The sequence below is a fragment of the Propithecus coquereli genome, unplaced genomic scaffold, assembly GCF_000956105.1.
Source record: "Propithecus coquereli isolate 6110/MARCELLA unplaced genomic scaffold, Pcoq_1.0 Scaffold269, whole genome shotgun sequence".
NCBI lineage: Eukaryota > Metazoa > Chordata > Mammalia > Primates > Indriidae > Propithecus > Propithecus coquereli.
In genome coordinates, this window is record NW_012148274.1 from 1641041 (window position 1) to 1658675 (window position 17635).

At 40.3% G+C, this 17635-nt stretch overlaps 1 protein-coding gene across 7 annotated transcripts in view; it reads right to left on the bottom strand.

The window, feature by feature from the left end:
* LOC105812913 (serine/threonine-protein kinase WNK1) overlaps nt 1–17427 on the bottom strand; it is a 149322-nt gene extending 131895 nt beyond the window's left edge. For all 7 annotated transcript variants that reach the window (XM_012647471.1, XM_012647469.1, XM_012647466.1 and 4 more), the window contains exon 1: nt 16063–17427. In XM_012647471.1, coding sequence (XP_012502925.1) covers nt 16063–16815 — 753 coding nt within the window. In that variant the 5' untranslated portion in view covers nt 16816–17427. The remainder of the gene's footprint in view (nt 1–16062) is intronic.
* Nucleotides 17428–17635: the final 208 nt, after the last annotated feature.

Genomic DNA, 17635 nt, shown 5'->3' on the forward strand with positions numbered 1-17635 from the left:
TTAAATAATATTTAAAATTCAGTTCCTTAGTCAATTTTAGCCACATTTCGAGTGCTCAATAACTACGTGGCTAGTGGCTACTATAAGGAATAGCACAGGTCTAAGTGCTACACACTATAAACTGACAAACTAATCAAAGACAATTCCTAGAATAGTTTGGTGTTCAAACAGAATGGAAGTTTCTGCTAAAGCTGTTACTCAGTGTGAATGTGCTATGATTTATACAATGGAAAAAACAGATAAAAACTCAAAACAAATACTGAATTTGATACTTAGATTCACAGCATTTATCTGTATTTATAAGGGAATGACTTTGGAGGTGGATAAGGAAAATACCCTCCTGCATTACTGCAACTTCGCCCACAACTATAATATAAAATAACAAATTCAGGGCAGTTTATACCACCTGTTTTCCTCTGAGGCTAAAAAGTTGCATCATATCCTCAGATGCAGCAACAGAGAGAATGTACAAGCACAGAGAGTAAATTGATTTTTAAAAAGTACTGCTGCTGTAAAAGAAGATATTAGAGAAAGAAGGTATGACTTCCCTGTTGCAGTAGGGACCTGCATGAAAGGACTATCTGAGGGGACATTAACCTAGGAGTTAAGAGATTGGCTATATACATACAGGAGAATTATGCAAATTAGTACACATATTTAGAATGATAGGAACCAGGTTTCTTACCCTTGCAGAAAGATTTAAATATAGAAAAGGGGAAAGCTAGAATGAGTTCTACATTGAATTAGAATTGGAGGTAACAGTATGAACTCATGGCTTTCGGTATGTATAGACAGATAAATATAGATGTGTACAAATACACATGCATACTTATAAGTATTTCCTAATTGCTATGCTCTGTATGTTTTCCCCCAAAATTCACATGTCAGAAACTTAATCCCCAATGTAACAGTGTTGAGAGGAGGGGCTCTGTCCTCATGAATGGATTAATGTCACTGTAACAAAGGCTTGCAGAAGTAGGTTCATTCTCTGCCATGTGAGGAGGCAGCAAGAAAGCCCTCATCGGATGTTGCTGGCATCTTGGCCTAGGACTTCCCAGTCTCTAGAATTGTGTGGAAATAAATTTCTGTTCTTTATAAATTCTGTTGTAGCAACAGAAATGGACTAAGACACCAATTCATCACTGAAAAAGCCTGAGAACAGCCCAACTAGCTATGAGCACACCTGGCACCACATCTTGTTTCTGAATACCATTCTACACTAAAAAGAACCAGGGCTCTAGGAGAAATGGCTGGTGCATGACTACGGTGGGGAAATAATAAAACAAACCTAGAATATCTTGTGCAGAAATGATGTCACCAAAAAAATGACAGGGACATGTTAATAACAGGGACACAGAAGGCAGATTCTAGCCAAATTTGGGACAACTGTTATGTTTGAAAGTATTTCACAGTAAAGAGTTTTCTAAAAAGTATTACTACATCCATCACATGAAGATATGAGGGGGAAAAATTACATTGTGTAACATTTAGCTAAGTACTGGTTGTTGAAGAATTTTACTCATGAAGAGGATAAGACTGACAGATGTTTAAAACATTGAAATAATGAGGTATTCACACCAAGTACATACTTGGTAAAGATCTGTGAAAGCCTATAATAGCAATAGTTATGGGCAGTATGGCAATTTCACTTCTGCCCTTATAAGAGGGATAGAAAATGGCCAAGATTGTCGTCATAGAAATCAAACTATTCTTTAGCCACGGGATGCTCACCAGCAAAATATCACTATGCTCCCCCACTTATGTCCAAGAAAAAAAATCTGTGGAGACAGAGAAATTGGTACAATGCAACACAAACAGTTTGTCCACCAAAAGTAAAATCTAAACTAGCACCTCTACATAGTAGGGTGCCTGGTTAGGCAGAACAAGTATTTAAGTTGAAAGTTTACCATTTAAAAATTGCTGGTGGTTTTTTTTTGGTCTGGGTATAAAACAGCAATGCACCTAGGAGCCATCTTCTTTGTTCTGTGAAGAACCACTTGAGTGGCCCTTCTGAATTATGTAATTGAAGCAAATAAATCCTGGAGAAAGGATGTAGCAGACTCTATTTTTTGACTTGATAAAAGCTGTCCATACCAATAATATTAAATAGTACTGAGAAAAGATGTGTAGAAGTATGCATATAAGGCCAAAACTCTTCTGGTAGGCAACTGAGACTCCAAGGCCCTCCACGTTAAGTTTAATGTTATTAGAAATCCTCTGATAGACTTTAAACGGCTGAATGAGGTCTACTAGCAGAAAAGTTTCCCGTATCCTGAACATACACAGTAAGCAGACTCACCTTGAAAGACAAGAGAATTAAAGTCTAAACCAAGATTTGGCAATTAAAGAAGGAGAGGTGATTCTGCCTATGTGGTTGAAGCTGAAAACCCGTATCAACCCAGCTACTCTACCACAACAGGAATATTTTGAGAAATCTGCCATATTTTGAGGTGAGGTCTGATGTGCCCAAGTGTGGATTATCCCTGGTGTAAGAGGGTATGGGACTGTCTGACCACAATGAACCATTTTAATCTAAAGAACATCCAGGAATCCACATCTATGTGATGATACATTCATTAATCTGTGCCGGTGGGCATACAAGCAAATAATTGCAACTGATACCAAACTGGTGAAGGATCATGCAGGTCATATCTACATGATCTCTAAAACTGAAATCCCAAATCCCAAATCCCAGAATTACATATAAAACTAGTGATAAACATGCATTATCTTTAAGAGAGTATAGGGGCGAGGAACCTGCAGCCTCAAGGCCACATGTGGCCCTCCAGATCCCCAAGTGCAGCCCCTCGATCGAATCCAAACTTCACAGAACAAATCCCTTTATTAAAAGGATTTGTTCTGTAAAATTTGGATTCAGTCAGAAGGCCACACTCAAGAGTCCAGAAAGCCACATGTGGCCCCAAAGCCTCAGGTTCCCTACCCCAACCGGATGCTGGCCATCAACATACAATTAACAGTAGCCACCTCTATCAGCTTTAATATACTCTCATTTATATCAAATGCTCTAAGCTAAATAGAATAGCACCAACAAAATAGGTCCCCAAAATCTCAGAGTATCATATTAACACCTTATTCAGACATTAGTTACTAGAAATACAACCAAAAGCCAGAAAGCCAGAGCAGCACAAATACAACACCCTAAAGTTAATGAATTTTACTCATACTATTCCTCTTTAAATCATTAAAACCAACTCTAACAAAATTGGCAATTTAGTCGTACAGTGCAGGCAAAATCAGCAGCAACTGTTAATGAGGAGCCTGATGCAAATGAGCCAACAGCAGCAAGCAGTGACCACTGACATTCCAGAAGGCTGGGGGTGAGGGAAGTTGGGACATTTTTTTCAAAAACTTAGTGTAGGAGTATAAAGCCAAGATGCCCATTACCCAAGCAGCCCTTAGGTGTATTATTATCTAAATGTAATAATTGGTGCTTTTAGTCATTCTCTGAAAAGATTTAAATCCTCTATTTAAAGGGGCAAGAAAATGATACACTTCAGTAAGAGTTTTACAAGATTGTTAATACAAAGTCTTGCTACTTTGAAAACAGAAATTCAGTTAAATGGAAATCTTACTAGGGGTGGGAAACATCTTATTCCCATAATAATACTGAATAAATTAAGCATTCCAGAGGATTTCAAAACATACTTACATAATTTAAATGAGTTTTTTATTTGGAACTCAAACAAACAAGAGAGCCAAATCCTCAATAACACATGTAATATGTCACAGTATACAGTGAATAGGAAAAAAAAAGAGGTACCGATAAAAAATTAAGGGAAAAGCATCAATTCACATAGTACCTACATCACGAACTAAGCTAAAAAGCCATAACTTCAGGCTGGGCGCGGTGGCTCACGCCTGTAATCCTAGCACTCTGGGAGGCCGAGGCGGGTGGATCGTTTGAGCTCAGGAGTTCGAGACCAGCCTGAGCAAGAGCGAGACCCTGTCTCTACCAAAAATAGAAAGAAATTAATTGGACAGCTAAAAATATATAGAAAAAATTAGCCGGGCATGGTGGCGCGTGCCTATAGTCCCAGCTACCCAGGAGGCTGAGGCAGGAGGATCCCTTGAGCCCAGGAGTTTGAGGTTGCTGTGAGCTACACTGACACCATGGCACTCTAGCCTGGGCAACAGAGTGAGACTCTGTCTCAAAAAAAAAAAAAAACAAAACCATAACTTCAGTCTCTAAAGTAGATAACCAAGTCACAAAGAAATGAGTAATCTTTATATGCAAAAGTCATCTAGATATCATCAGCAAAAATTCTAACACTATAGCTATTCAATTTGTTTCTATTAGATGGAAATCACATCACATATCAACTGCTAGAAATAATATTCCCTCTCTTTTAATACTTAAGTCTAAACAGAAGTAAAATTCTTTGCGATAACTAATGTAAATAGCATCTTAAAAACTCTGAACACACCAAGAAGTTAATAAAACAAAGCTGCTATCCTCCTCCTTATAGAATCTGTTAATACATATATATGAACACTGCCTAAAAGGCCATTTACGGCCGGGCGCGGTGGCTCACGCCTGTAATCCTAGCTCTCTGGGAGGCCGAGGCAGGAGGATTGTTTGAGCTCAGGTGTTTGAAACCAGCCTGAGCAAGAGCGAGACCCCGTCTCTACTAAAAATAGAAAGAAATTAATTGGACAACTAAAAATATATAGAAAAAATTAGCCGGCATGGTGGCGCATGCCTGTAGTCCCAGCTACTCGGGAGGCTGAGGCAGGAGGATCGCTTGAGCCCAGGAGTTTGAGGTTGCTGTGAGCTAGGCTGACGCCATGGCACTCTAGCCCGGGCAACAGAGTGAGACTCTGTCTCAAAAAAAAAAAAAAAAAAAAAAACAATTAATAAAATTGCAATGTATAAGAACAGTATGACCAAGGAATTAAGGGTCACTAAGTCCTTATTGTTTATTTTTAAATACTAACTTATAAATAAAATAGACTATGGGGAAGAATAAATGTCATTCTATATATCAAATAGTGATTTTTTTTTTAGACTTAATTCTTAATCCCAAGAGCTAATAGTAACAAAATGAAACTAAAATACCTTGGGATAGAAAACTGCAGAGGTATGATCCTTTATTTTTTAAAGGGATGTCAAAATGAACACTCTAGCCCGGGCAACAGAGTGAGACTCTGTCTCAAAAAAAAAAAAAAAAAAAAAAAAGGCCATTTACATAGGGATTTGTTTCATGAAAAATTATAAAAGGTACAAGATACTCAATGATAAATTATAATTGTTAAATGGAGCAAAAGGAGTTAGAACTCCACTAGAACTCAAATTCTTTTCTTCCTAGTTTAACTACAGAGTATTCTATAGTGGAAAGAACAAGGACTCAGATATGCCATGTGATCTCAAACAAGTCATTAAGCCTGAATTAGTTTCCTCAAATATAAAACTTTTAAAAATCTGTCTCATATTGTTGTTAGAATTACAAACAACATGGGCAGAGCATTGTGCCTGTCACAGAAAAAGGGTTCTTATTAGGTAGGTAACTGTTAATAATTATTATCTTTCCAGATTAATTACCAAAGACTTTGAAAACATTCAATAGTCATTTTGCAGAGAGATGCTCCACTTACAAAGTATATATCACCATATGTGAATATAGCATGAATGCCAGAAATCACAGGAGAGAAACAGTTTAACAAATTAACTGCCATGTGAATTGTGTTCAATATTTAACTCATGCTAGGTTTGAGCTCAGGGACTTGTGAAGTGTATGTAATTCAAATGTGTCTGTAGCTTGGGAGCTGCAAGAACTACTTTCAAGTTGCATATAACTCAGGCACAGAAAATAAAAAGTAACAAATTTTTCATTAAATTAGAAAGGATCATTTTGTTTTCAACCTATTTTTGTAATAAAACACCGTGGCCCAAGGAAAAATATTTTTTTTCTCTTGTTGCAGTCAATGTATTAAGAATCAGCACATTACTCCAAATGCTACAAGTGAGGATTCTGGAATCTAGTGGGTAAATGACATGAAGTATGAAAACTTACTTGGATTGAATTTAACTCCCCACAAAGAATAAGCAAAGCTAAAACAGTAATTGACTTAGAATAGACTCATGATAGATACTAAGGCAGAGAGATCAGACAAAATATTACAGTTCAATGCTTCAACTTTTATAAAGATTTTTCCTGGCTCATCTAACCATCTCTCCCTCGATCACACCTACTTACCCAACCTTTCTTGATCCTATTCATTAAAATTTAGCAAAAGAAATGGCCTACACCTGTTATCTCTACTTCCTGACCTTCCTCAGGCACTATAAATTCTCCACTCTTCTGAAATTGTAAGATCACCAAATACCTGGAGTAAATATGACGTAATGTAAATTGGTAATTCTGTATGTATATATGTGTTGGTGATAACATCCTTTGTATATCTCTTCCTAAAAAAGAATGACTATTATTAATAGAGGATACATTTTAAAAATGTATAACTGAAGTTATAAAAACACCACTTTACACTTCAGAAGGGTAAATTTCACAATATGTAAATTATATCTCAATCAAGTTATTTAAAAAAAAAAAGCACAACTCAAGCCAAAATCTAGATACAGCACATTCCAATAGAACCTTCTGCAGTGATGAAAATGTTCTATTTCTGTGCTAAACAATATTGTGGCCACACACGTGGCTACTGAGTATTTGAAATGCGGCCACTGCAACTGAGGAGATGAATTATTTTATTTCATTTTAATTCATTTAAATTTAAATAGCCACGTGAGGCTGGTAGATACTGTATTAAATAGTAAGCAGTGCAGAAATCTAGGGCATTACCAGTGAGTTACATATACTTGAGTGTTTCTCCCTTATTGAACCCCCAATCTCCTTAGGCAATCTTGAATTTGATTGTTAATGACTTCTCAATAGCCAAATGCAATGAACAATTTCAGCAGCCTAAATAATCTCTACACTTCTTTGCTACTGCTTCTTAAATCCATTCTCCACAATTACTATTATGCCAATCTGCTATATTATTTTCTTGAAATTTTATTCCCTTGGGACTACCACTCTCCTAGTTTTCTATTTGGTCTAATCCCTGGGCTCTTTTTCCTTTGCCCACGCATCAACTATTCCTACTTTGTCCTAGGACCATTATTCTCCCCTCTAGCTCTAATTTATCTATGTCTTTACATCCTCTCCCTAGATGATCTCATTTACTTCCATTATTTCAGCCATGACTAATATAGACATTTGGGAATCATCACCTTTGATCTCTACCTCAGACATATTCTTTGAGCTTCAGTAATATATCTAACTGCCTATTGAACTTCTTCCTGGAGGTTTCACAAGTATCTCAAACTCAACATGTCAAATTGAATAAATCTCTGTACCTCTTCCCACCTCAAAAAAAACCTGTATTCTTTCTTATTCTCTCCCTCGGCTGACAGCACCATTATCCCCCATCCTCTCATCCATGCTTCATTTTTCCTACAAACACTGAACCTGCATATTTTATCTCCTAAATATTTAAATATTCTATTCCCTATTACCTCCCTAGTTCAGGCCCTAAAAATCTCATATTCATACCCGAACTACAGCAGTTCCCACATATCTACGGTTTCACTTTCCACGGTCTGAAAATAGTAAATGGAAAATTCCAGAAATAAATAATTCATAAGTTTTAAATTGTGTGCCTTTCTGAATATCACGATGAAATCTCAAGTGGGACATGAATCATCCCTTTGTCCTTCGTATTCATGTTGTATACACTATTCATCCATCCCACCCACTAGTCACTCAGTAGTTGACTGGGTTATCAGATCAAAAAACAGTATATATATGATTAAGTACTATTGTTTTTTCAGGCATCCACGGGGGGTCTTGGAAACCTCATAGAAAATAGAACAAAAAGATAAAAATATGAAAAAGCAAAAGAAAAAAATAACCATCATTAACCCCTGAGGATAATGAACGACTACGGTAATCTGTATACTTCCCTTGGACTCCTTAAATCCATTCTCCACAATTACTACTACGCAAACCTAACCAATTAACCTCTCTGCTTAAAACTCTGTAGTCAGTCACCACTGTCTATACTTAAGTACAGTCAGCCCTCCCTATCCATGGGTTCTGCATATGTGGATTCAACCAACCACAACACTGGGAGGAAAAAAACAATAAAAAAATAATAATACAACAATCAAGAATAATACAAATTTTAAAAAATACAGTATAACAACTATTTACATAGCATTTTACATTGTATTCAAGGTATTATAAGTAATCTAGAGATGATTTAAAATATACAGGAGGCTATACTGTAGCTTATGGAAATACTATAAGGGACTTGAACATTCATGGATTTTGGTATCCTGTGGGGTCGGAGGAGTGTCTTGGAGCCACTGCCCTCTGGATATTTAGGGATGATATACAGGGGGGAGGGGTGTGGAGAGTCCAAGAACATTGTAATATGATAATGATGTCTACAAAGGAACTCTTCAGCATGTTAAAGAGATAATCTGTTGCATTTCCCAATTTACCTTAAATCCACAATGATCTATCAGTCTAAGTAAAGAGATTATCTACACAGATCCACACACAGATGAATACATGAGGTTATTTGGCTCAAAACTGTTAGCCATGAAAATAATCTTGTTATCCCAAGCAATCTGTTAATCTTTATTTGCAGGGAATGTGCACATCAATAATGATTTGATTCACTAATTAGTTTTATCTCCCACTGTTTCGTTTATACATTAGTCTGTGTTTGATTAACACAAGACTATCTACCACGCATATGATCATCTGTCTCCGAGAAGCTGAACCTTGGCTCCTCAAAAGGTGTCACAGAAAGAACATTAATAGTATGATTTTCTTAACTAACCTGAGTATGATGATTATAACAAGCAGCTTTCCAACCACTCTTTCTTAAAATATTATTAAACTGTTAAATTTCTTAAGAATACTTAAATTCCTAGGAAAACTAACAGCCTATATGAAGACTCTTCTAAAACTCATTAAGCACATTCATTTAGCATAGCACATTTAATAAGGCAATTTTGCAAGGTTAAGATTCAAGTAACAACATTAAAGAGTAAATTCTTTATGAAAGCCCACGCGAAAAAAATCTAAATTAATATAAATTACAGTGGACAAATTATATGACTAATTAAGTCAACCACAAAACCAAGCAGATTACTGACATTTTTCCTCTCATGTAATAAAAAGTATCAATAACCAATCTTTTTTGAAATCACATAGGGCCAGGCACAGTGGATAATGCCTGTAATCCCAACACTTTGGAAGGCCAAAGCAGGAGGATCACCTGAGGCCAGGAGTTCAAAACCAGCCTGGGTAACAGAGCAAGACTCCATCTCTACAAAAATTTTTTTTTAAAAATAGCCTAGCGTGGTGGCGTGCACCTGTAGTCCCAGCCACTTGGGAGGCTGAGGCAGGAGGATCCCTTGAGCCCAGGAATTCAAGGCTGTAGTGAGTTACAGATCATGCCACTTCACTCTAGCCTGGGTGACAGAGCAAGTTACTATCTCAAAAAAACAAAAAACCACATACAAAATTAAGTCTGCCACCTGTCAAAGGCATAATCCTCTTCCAAATAAAAACATTCTTAAGAGCTTCTGACAATTTCTCCTCAGACTAAAAATATCTCCTTTTAAGACTTGATAAAATTCTTCTAAGCCGACAAAAAAGCTCCTAAAAATCCAACTTTAAGAAATTTAAAATATTCAATTTGTAACAAGTGACAATGTATGGCCTTCAAAATAAATATTTAAAGTGGCTTTTGTTATATTTTATGTAACACTTTACATTTTTCAAAGTACCTTCACATGGTATTTCAGTTGATCCTCAACAACCCTAAATTACTAGACATGCTGCTAACAAATCAGCATTACAGATCAAGTTCCCTACTCAAAGAACTGGGTAACTTAGAACTCAATGTTCTGCCTTGGTGCTTTTTCATTAGATGGTATTCTATTACACCACAGTGAATTTTCCAAAGACTAGTGGATTAGACAAAATATATAAATAATTTCAATTTAATATGATAAATACCATAAGAAGCACATATAAGATCCACCACAAGGAAAATTACTTTCCAGGTACATGCAAAGGAGATGAGACAAAGATTTTAGCAGATTCTGGAAACAGGCAGTTAAGAAAGGCTGACATTCGGGGCGGGCGCGGTGGCTCACGCCTGTAATCCTAGCTCTCTGGGAGGCCGAGGCGGGCGGATCGTTTGAGCTCAGGAGTTCGAGACCAACCTGAGCAAGAGTGAGACCCCGTCTCTACTAAAATTAGAAAGAAATTAATCGGCCAACTAAAAATATATAGAAAAAATTAGCCGGGCATGGTGGCGCATGCCTGTAGTCCCAGCTACTCAGGAGGCTGAGGCAGGCAGTAGGATCGCTTGAGCCCAGGAGTTTGAGGTTGCTGTGAGCTAGGCTGACGTCACGGCACTCACTCCAGCCCGGGCAAAAAGAGTGAGACTCTGTCTCAAAAAAAAAAAAAAAAAAAAAAAGGCTGACATTCGGGAAGGCTGACATTCGGGAAAGGTCATGAAATTAGAATGTTAGGCAGTGGCCAGGTGAGGCTAAGGAACTTGAAAGCACCAGTGACATGTTCAACTCCCGTGTTCCTTCTCTAAAAATAATAGCAACAGTAAGAGTTTTGCTGCATGATTTTTCAAGCATAAATATAAACAAATCATGAGCTTCATGTAGTGGCACATGACACACCCTTGTAGTCCCAGCTACTGGAGGAGGCTGAGCCAGGAGGATTGCTTGAACCCAGGAGTTCAAGACCAACCTGGGCAACATAGTGACATCCCAGTCTCTAAATACATACATACATATCATACATACATGCACACACACATACACGAATCAAACAAAATCTTGAGTCCCCCAAAAGGACAACCTAAAAAAAAGATGCTGCATCATCGTTAACATTTACGTGCCAGACCCTGTCCTACATGTTTTAAGCATGTTAATTCATTTAATCATCACAACTCTATAAAGTAGGCACTCCTTTACACCCATTTTATAGATAGGAAATTGTAGCACAGCCCAAGATGACACAATCCAGTAGCTGAGCCTTGATTTGAAACCAGGCAATCTAGTTCTTAAATATTATGTTACAGTGCAGGAAAGTGGCCTCTTCAAACCTAAATCGAGGTCATGCTAAGTCTCACTTATTTGTGCAAACCAGATTCATCTATGTTAAACAAAAAAAAACCTCAAATAAAATGGAATTTACTAAAAATGTATCAACATAATTTAAAGAACTGGTATAGCAAAGACCTACTAGTTGAAGGTAGGTCTTCAATTATAACTATGAATTATTTCATGGTATACTAACATTTTGAGAAATGATAATTTGAGTAAACCTACTCTTGCTGCTTTTACAGCTTTATGTAAAAAATGTTAAAGCTACCAGAAAACCCAAATAACAGGCTTAGGATGATAATCTGAAATGAGAAGCCAGTTTTAGTTGAATGTTTCCAATAGGGATGAGCTAAGATGTATTTCAAAATGACCAGGATGGATCTTGCACTAAAATTTGAATGTCAAGAAATGACCTGTCAGTCAGGCACAGTGGCTCACACTTGCAATCCCAGCACTTAGAGAGGTCGAGGCAGGATGACTGTTTGAGCCAGGAGTTGGAGACCAGCCTGAGCAACATGGCGAGACCCCATCTGTACCAAAAAAAAAAAAAAAAAAGGCCAGGGGTGGTGGCACAGGCCTGTAGTCCCAGCTATGGTGGAGGCTAAGGAAGGATTGCTGAAACCCAGGCACTGGAGGCTGCAGTGAGCTATGATGACACCACTGCACTCTAGCCCAGTCAACAGAGCGAGACCATGTCTTAAACCAGAAAAAAGAAAAAAGATAACTTCTTTTTCCAAGTTTTTAGACTAGTTCTTAGAGTGTGTTACTTTGGGAGAGAAAAAAGGTAAATAAGAGAAAATGAAAACACTTAAGTTCCCAAGACTAAGTAAGAAGTTACTATATCACTTAAAAAAAAAAAAAAAAGGCCGGGCCCGGTGGCTCACGCCTGTAATCTTAGCACTCTGGGAGGCCGAGGCCGGCGGATCGTTTGAGCTCAGGAGTTCGAAACCAGCCTGAGCAAGAGCGAGACTCCGTCTCTGCTAAAATTAGAAAGAAATTAATTGGACAACTAAAAATATATAGAAAAAATTAGCCGGGCATGGTGGCGCATGCCTGTAGTCCCAGCTACTGGGGAGGCTGAGGCAGGAGGATCGCTTGAGCCCAGGAGTTTGAGGTTGCTGTGAGCTAGGCTGACGCCACGGCACTCACTCTAGCCCGGGCAACAGGGTGAGGCTCTGTCTCAAAAAAAAAAAAAAAAAAAACCTAAATGTAATTCTCTATTCCTTTAACACGAAGTTAATTCCTATGGCAAAAAATCTACATATATTTTGAATTAAATCTTACCTAACGAAAAATCATCCCGTCTCTAATTCTAGCCTGATAAAAAGGGACAAAGGATTATTTCAAACAAGTCACCAAGCACTCTTTAATTTGCAAGCAGCTGCCTAAAGGTAAAGATGTTGTCTGAACTTTGCACATACTCCCAGTCAATGACTTTGAGGATTAAAAAAACAAAAACACTCCAGATTATCCCCTAACATTTAGAGTTCCCAGGACTGAAAGTTACTGCAGATTTTCATCCTAAAAAATAAGGAATATGACACAAACTTAAAAGGGGAAAAACTGTCAATATTCAAATGGGGAGATTCAGTTCAATGACTTATTTTAAGAACTATATCAAAGAAATAAGCTGTTATGGTTTTTTAATCACAGAACCACATTTCTACAGCACTGCTAAACTTTTCACAAAAAGTTTATATTCATGAGACACAAGTTTTAAATTACTAAAAGCCAAAGCAAAGTAAACACTAAGTATACTGAAGCTTAAAAAAAAAGTTATGATTTGACCTCCCCTTTCAGGTAGATCTGAAAACAATCTCACCAATATATATCAGGTGAACTTTTGAGAGGCAATTTGGGGGAAAAACGCTTAAATCTGTGTACAAATTTTTTTAAAGCATTCTTGATTTTATCTCTTGGTTAAAAAATAAATAAATAAAAAATAAAAAAATAAAGCTAATTACGCTGTCTTTCTTAAAAAACAAGGTCCCTCCCTAGAAAAGCAGTATGAACTCTGCAGGCAGAGCCCTGGAATAACATTTTCTGACCAAGGCATACTAGGTATTAAAATTAAGGCAGACCATTTGACTAATCAAGCCGGATAAAGAAATCTGCATCTTATTCAAAACATCTCAATTATTACTTAAGATCTTGTGGTATTAAAGTATTACCTAGGTATTATTTCCTAAGAACTGATGCTTGTTTTACTAAATAGCTATGTGTACTGTGAGTCTAAAGATAAGCTTGATAAAAAGTAGTTTGATTTATATACCATATTCACCCATTCCTCAAAGCTATTTATATCTCCATTTGAAGTGATAAAATTCAGTTTCCAAAACAGAAGCCCGAAATTTGCCATGGTTAATAGGACTGGATTTCTCCAGAAATCTGTCAACCACTTCCACACCAAAACAGTATTGCTTCATTTGAAATTATTAATTAGCCCTCTACTAAATGCTTTAACATCTCCCAAATTATTAGATCCTAACCAGTTTAATTTTTATTCTTCACCAACCTATTTATCTGCTCTATGATTTGTTTCCTTATTTTTAACAAATAAGCAGGTAGGCAGTATAATAATGTAAGATTTCTTTCCGTTTCAATACAATGAAGACTTTTAACAACTGCACACAATATTTCTCCTGTCTTGCTACAGAAAAATATGTATACCAGAAGTATACATTTAGTGAAAAAGCTTTCCCTTCTTCCCAATGCTTTGGAAATCCCTTGGCCTGTCTTTTAATTTGGATCCAAAGACAAAAGTTCAAACAACGACCTATTGAATACTTTATTAGGCAAGTACTGCAAGTGTCCTGGTCAAAAGAACAAAGACTGCCCAACTTAATGCTATAAAGGATCCTTGGGCTAGGATAATCATTTTTAAAACCAAAATAAAAAATTGTAGAGGCATGGGCAAATGACATGGAAGTTTCTAAACCAGGCTACCACTCAGTGAGCTAGGATCCACTTGGTTCTGCAGCCAAATAGTCAACTGTCCTTACAATAATATGCGATATAAGATGTTCCTTAGTTTGGTCATGCCCATGCCTAGATAGAAAAGTAAAAATCCAAAAAGTCATGAGTTCTAAGAAAAACTGAGAAGCTTAGACAAAGTTCTTATTGTGACATTAGATAAACTGAGTTTTTCACACTGTGTAATAATCAGAAAATTCCCAGGGATAAAGGAAAACCATACACATTACATTCTGATTGTCTCAAAAGTGAAATAATTAAAGCTAACAAAATTAATCTATTAAGTGCCCAACACTTAATTCGGTCCAGTCTTAAGAAAGTAAGATAACTGGGTAAGAAAAAAATTGTTAAAAAGCATCTATTCAAATAAACGACTACAACAGAAGAATAAAATTCCAGGATCAGCAGCAACAGGCATTACTAACATAAGAAAGAAACAGATGCCTGACTGCAAATTTTTTGCTGTAAACCAAAAGGAATCAGATATAAGTTTTCAGTATGATTGTCCAACAGGAATAAAGTAACAGTACAGGTTGACACGTTTCTTTAACAACAAAAAGAAAAAAGTGTCTGTCACCTTTCCAACTCTAAACTATTATAAAATTAATTAATTAGTAGTTTTAATTTCACACTGCCTTAGCAGTTCCACATCATTAACTGTAAAACTTAAGAAATCATTATGTTTCTAAAGAAATTGTCAGTTTTTAAGTTTACTTCCACACGCTGTGTTAATTTCCTCTCACATTTGATCTGGCCTAGGTCATCTGGAAGCTGACATTCAAAGGGTTAAGTGTTAACATATTAGTTCATGGATAAAATAAATTCTGAGATCATTCAGCTACTTTCACATCCTATTTCAGCTTGGTCCATGTTCTTGGTAAGAAGAGTACTGATGGCATTTTCATGTATGTATAACGTACCTGACTTTTTTCCCTTCAATTTAACTCTGCTTCTACCAATTCACCTATGCCTGGTGAGGGCAACATTCAAGCAAGCTGCTACAGTAGGTCAAGCAACAGGTAGCCCAAACTAAGCTATTTAAACCTAGAATACTGGTCAACCAGAATGACACACCATTATTTACATCATGAAAGGTTATAAAAGAAAGCATTGTGACTCCCTTGGACTCTTGGGAAAACTTAGCTTAAGAAAATGTTTTATAACTGGATTAAAATAATGATGGTAACATTACAACTATCAAAGCGCTTATACAACTTTGCATGTGCTCCTGTGCTATTCACTGTAGAGTGAATGGGCTGAAGACATTCGTTTTTTCGTTTAACGAACAACGTCAGAGCACTGCTGATACTATAAACCATAAGCATCATGAGGCGGAATAACACCAAACATTTACTTGTGCCTTACTAGCGCCGAGGCATTTAACCAAACGGGCAGAGAAGAAAGTCTTTTTTATAATTCTTTTATACTAAATGCCTGTGCAACCATCAAGTAAGATATGTCCAAAGGAACAAGGTCGTTCTTATTTAAAAAAAACAGCCTGATGGCAAGGATGTAAACACTCTTCTACACATAGGGGCCGTTTCTCACTGCAGAGCCTCTGATGAGACTGAAATGCACAGAGCAAGAAGCCTCTGTACTTTCCTAACTCAAAAACTTCCCCACTAATTCCAAGTGTCCTGCCAGGCGCTAATGAGGAGACAATTCATTTGTACTAGGATGACCTTCACCACCCCCAGCCTAGTCGCAAATCCCTTCGGCTACCCAACAACTCTTATCCTATCCCAACACCTAGGCACAGGCTCCACATTCTCCTAATTTCAAACTCTTTTCAAAGTTGGCCTCCGCCTCCTACTAAGAGTCAAACAGAGAATGACATGTGAAAAGTGAGCTCGATAAACTGGCTCAGCCGAGCCAAATCTGGGATCCAAGCGACTGTAAAATAAAGTAGGTGGGGTTTTTACCTGCAGTTCACACCAGGCGACTTCCACGGTGGTTTCGGTGTCCAGACCTTTGTAGACAGTCTTGAAGGAGCCTCGGCCGATTTCAATGTCGAACTTGAGAAAGCGGCCATCGTTGGACATTCCCACGGCCTTGGTCTCCAGCTCTTCGATGTCATCCTGCTGCTGGCTCCGTTCCTCCGGTGGCTCCTTCGCGCTGCCGCCGCCGCTGCCACTTCTCGCCGGCGGCGGCTCCTCTTTGCTCCCCACAAGGCCGGGCTGGGAAACGGGGCGGTCTCTGCCGGTACTGCCGGGGGCGGTCGAGGCGGCAGGGCCCGCGACGGCTTGTTCCCCAGGAACGGCAGCGGCTGGCGGCTGCTGGGCCACCTGGGAAGCGGCGGTGGCGGTCAAGGTCTCCTCCCGCTGGGGCTCTGGCGGAGCACTCTGCGGAGCGACCGCGGGAACGCTGGGCTGCGGGAGAGACACAGGGAGGCCGGGCAGCTCCAACGCGGTGGCATTGGAGTCGCAGATGACGCTCCGGCGGAAGAAGCGGTGCTCAGTGGTGGTCGTGGTCGCGGCCGCGCCACGACTGTCCTTGTCCATAGTGTGGCGGCGGCGCCGGTACTCCTCGGTCCTGCCAGCGTCGCTCGCCGCGGCCCCCAGTTTCTCCCCGACGGAGGAATCGGAGCTGGAGCCATTCTTGGGGGCGGGCGCCGGCGGCGAGAGGAACAGGGAACTGGGAGTGCTGCTCTGCTTCTCCGCGGCGCTGCCAGACATGGTGGGTCCGCCGGAGTGGGGCGAGCGGGCTCGGACTTGTGAATGAAACGAGGGTGAAGGTCCGCAGGGCGCCGCTCCCACGGCGGGTTCCGGCCGAGCGCGGCGACGCCTCGCTCAGCACTGACGAGCCGTCCCGGAGGAGAGGCGGGACACGGGGCCCAGGTGCGGCGGCTGCTGCGGCTCACAAGGCAGGCTCGTCGGCGGGCGATCCAGGAGCAGAGCCACGGGGGTTAGCGCCGCACGGTCCGCATCCATCCTGCGGCGAGCGGCGGCCGGGCAGGCGGAGGCAGCACAGGCGCCGCAGTCATGAGGGGCAGGGCCGGGCGCAGAGTCGGAGCGGATGCGGCGGATGCGGCGACAGACCAGCTCGCACCGCCGCCGCTCGCCGCGCTGGGCGGGCTAGGCCCAGAGGGCGGCGGCGCCGCGAGGAAGGGACGGGCGCCGACGCCGGGCGGTGGCAGCCCCGGGGCAGAGGAGTGGGAGGGGCCGGGCGGGCGAGGGAGGGCCACGGCCCGGGGCTCCCGGTGTCTCAGGCGCTCGCCGCCTCCCACACGCGCCCCCGGCGACGGGACCAGTCTCACTGGGCGCCCGCTGCCCAGACGGGAAGGGCCGAAGCCGCGAAGCCTCGGTGCCTGAGGAGCGGGCCCCCCCTTCCCCAAGGCCTCCCCGCCCGCCCCGGGCCTGGCAAAGCCCCGTCTCCTCCCGGGCCGGTGCCGCGGGGGCTGAGGGAGGAACGGTGGGGAGGGGAGGGCCGCTCACCGCGGGGCCCGAGCTCCGCTGCTTCTCTGAGCCGAGAGGAGAGGAGACCGAGAGGACTGGG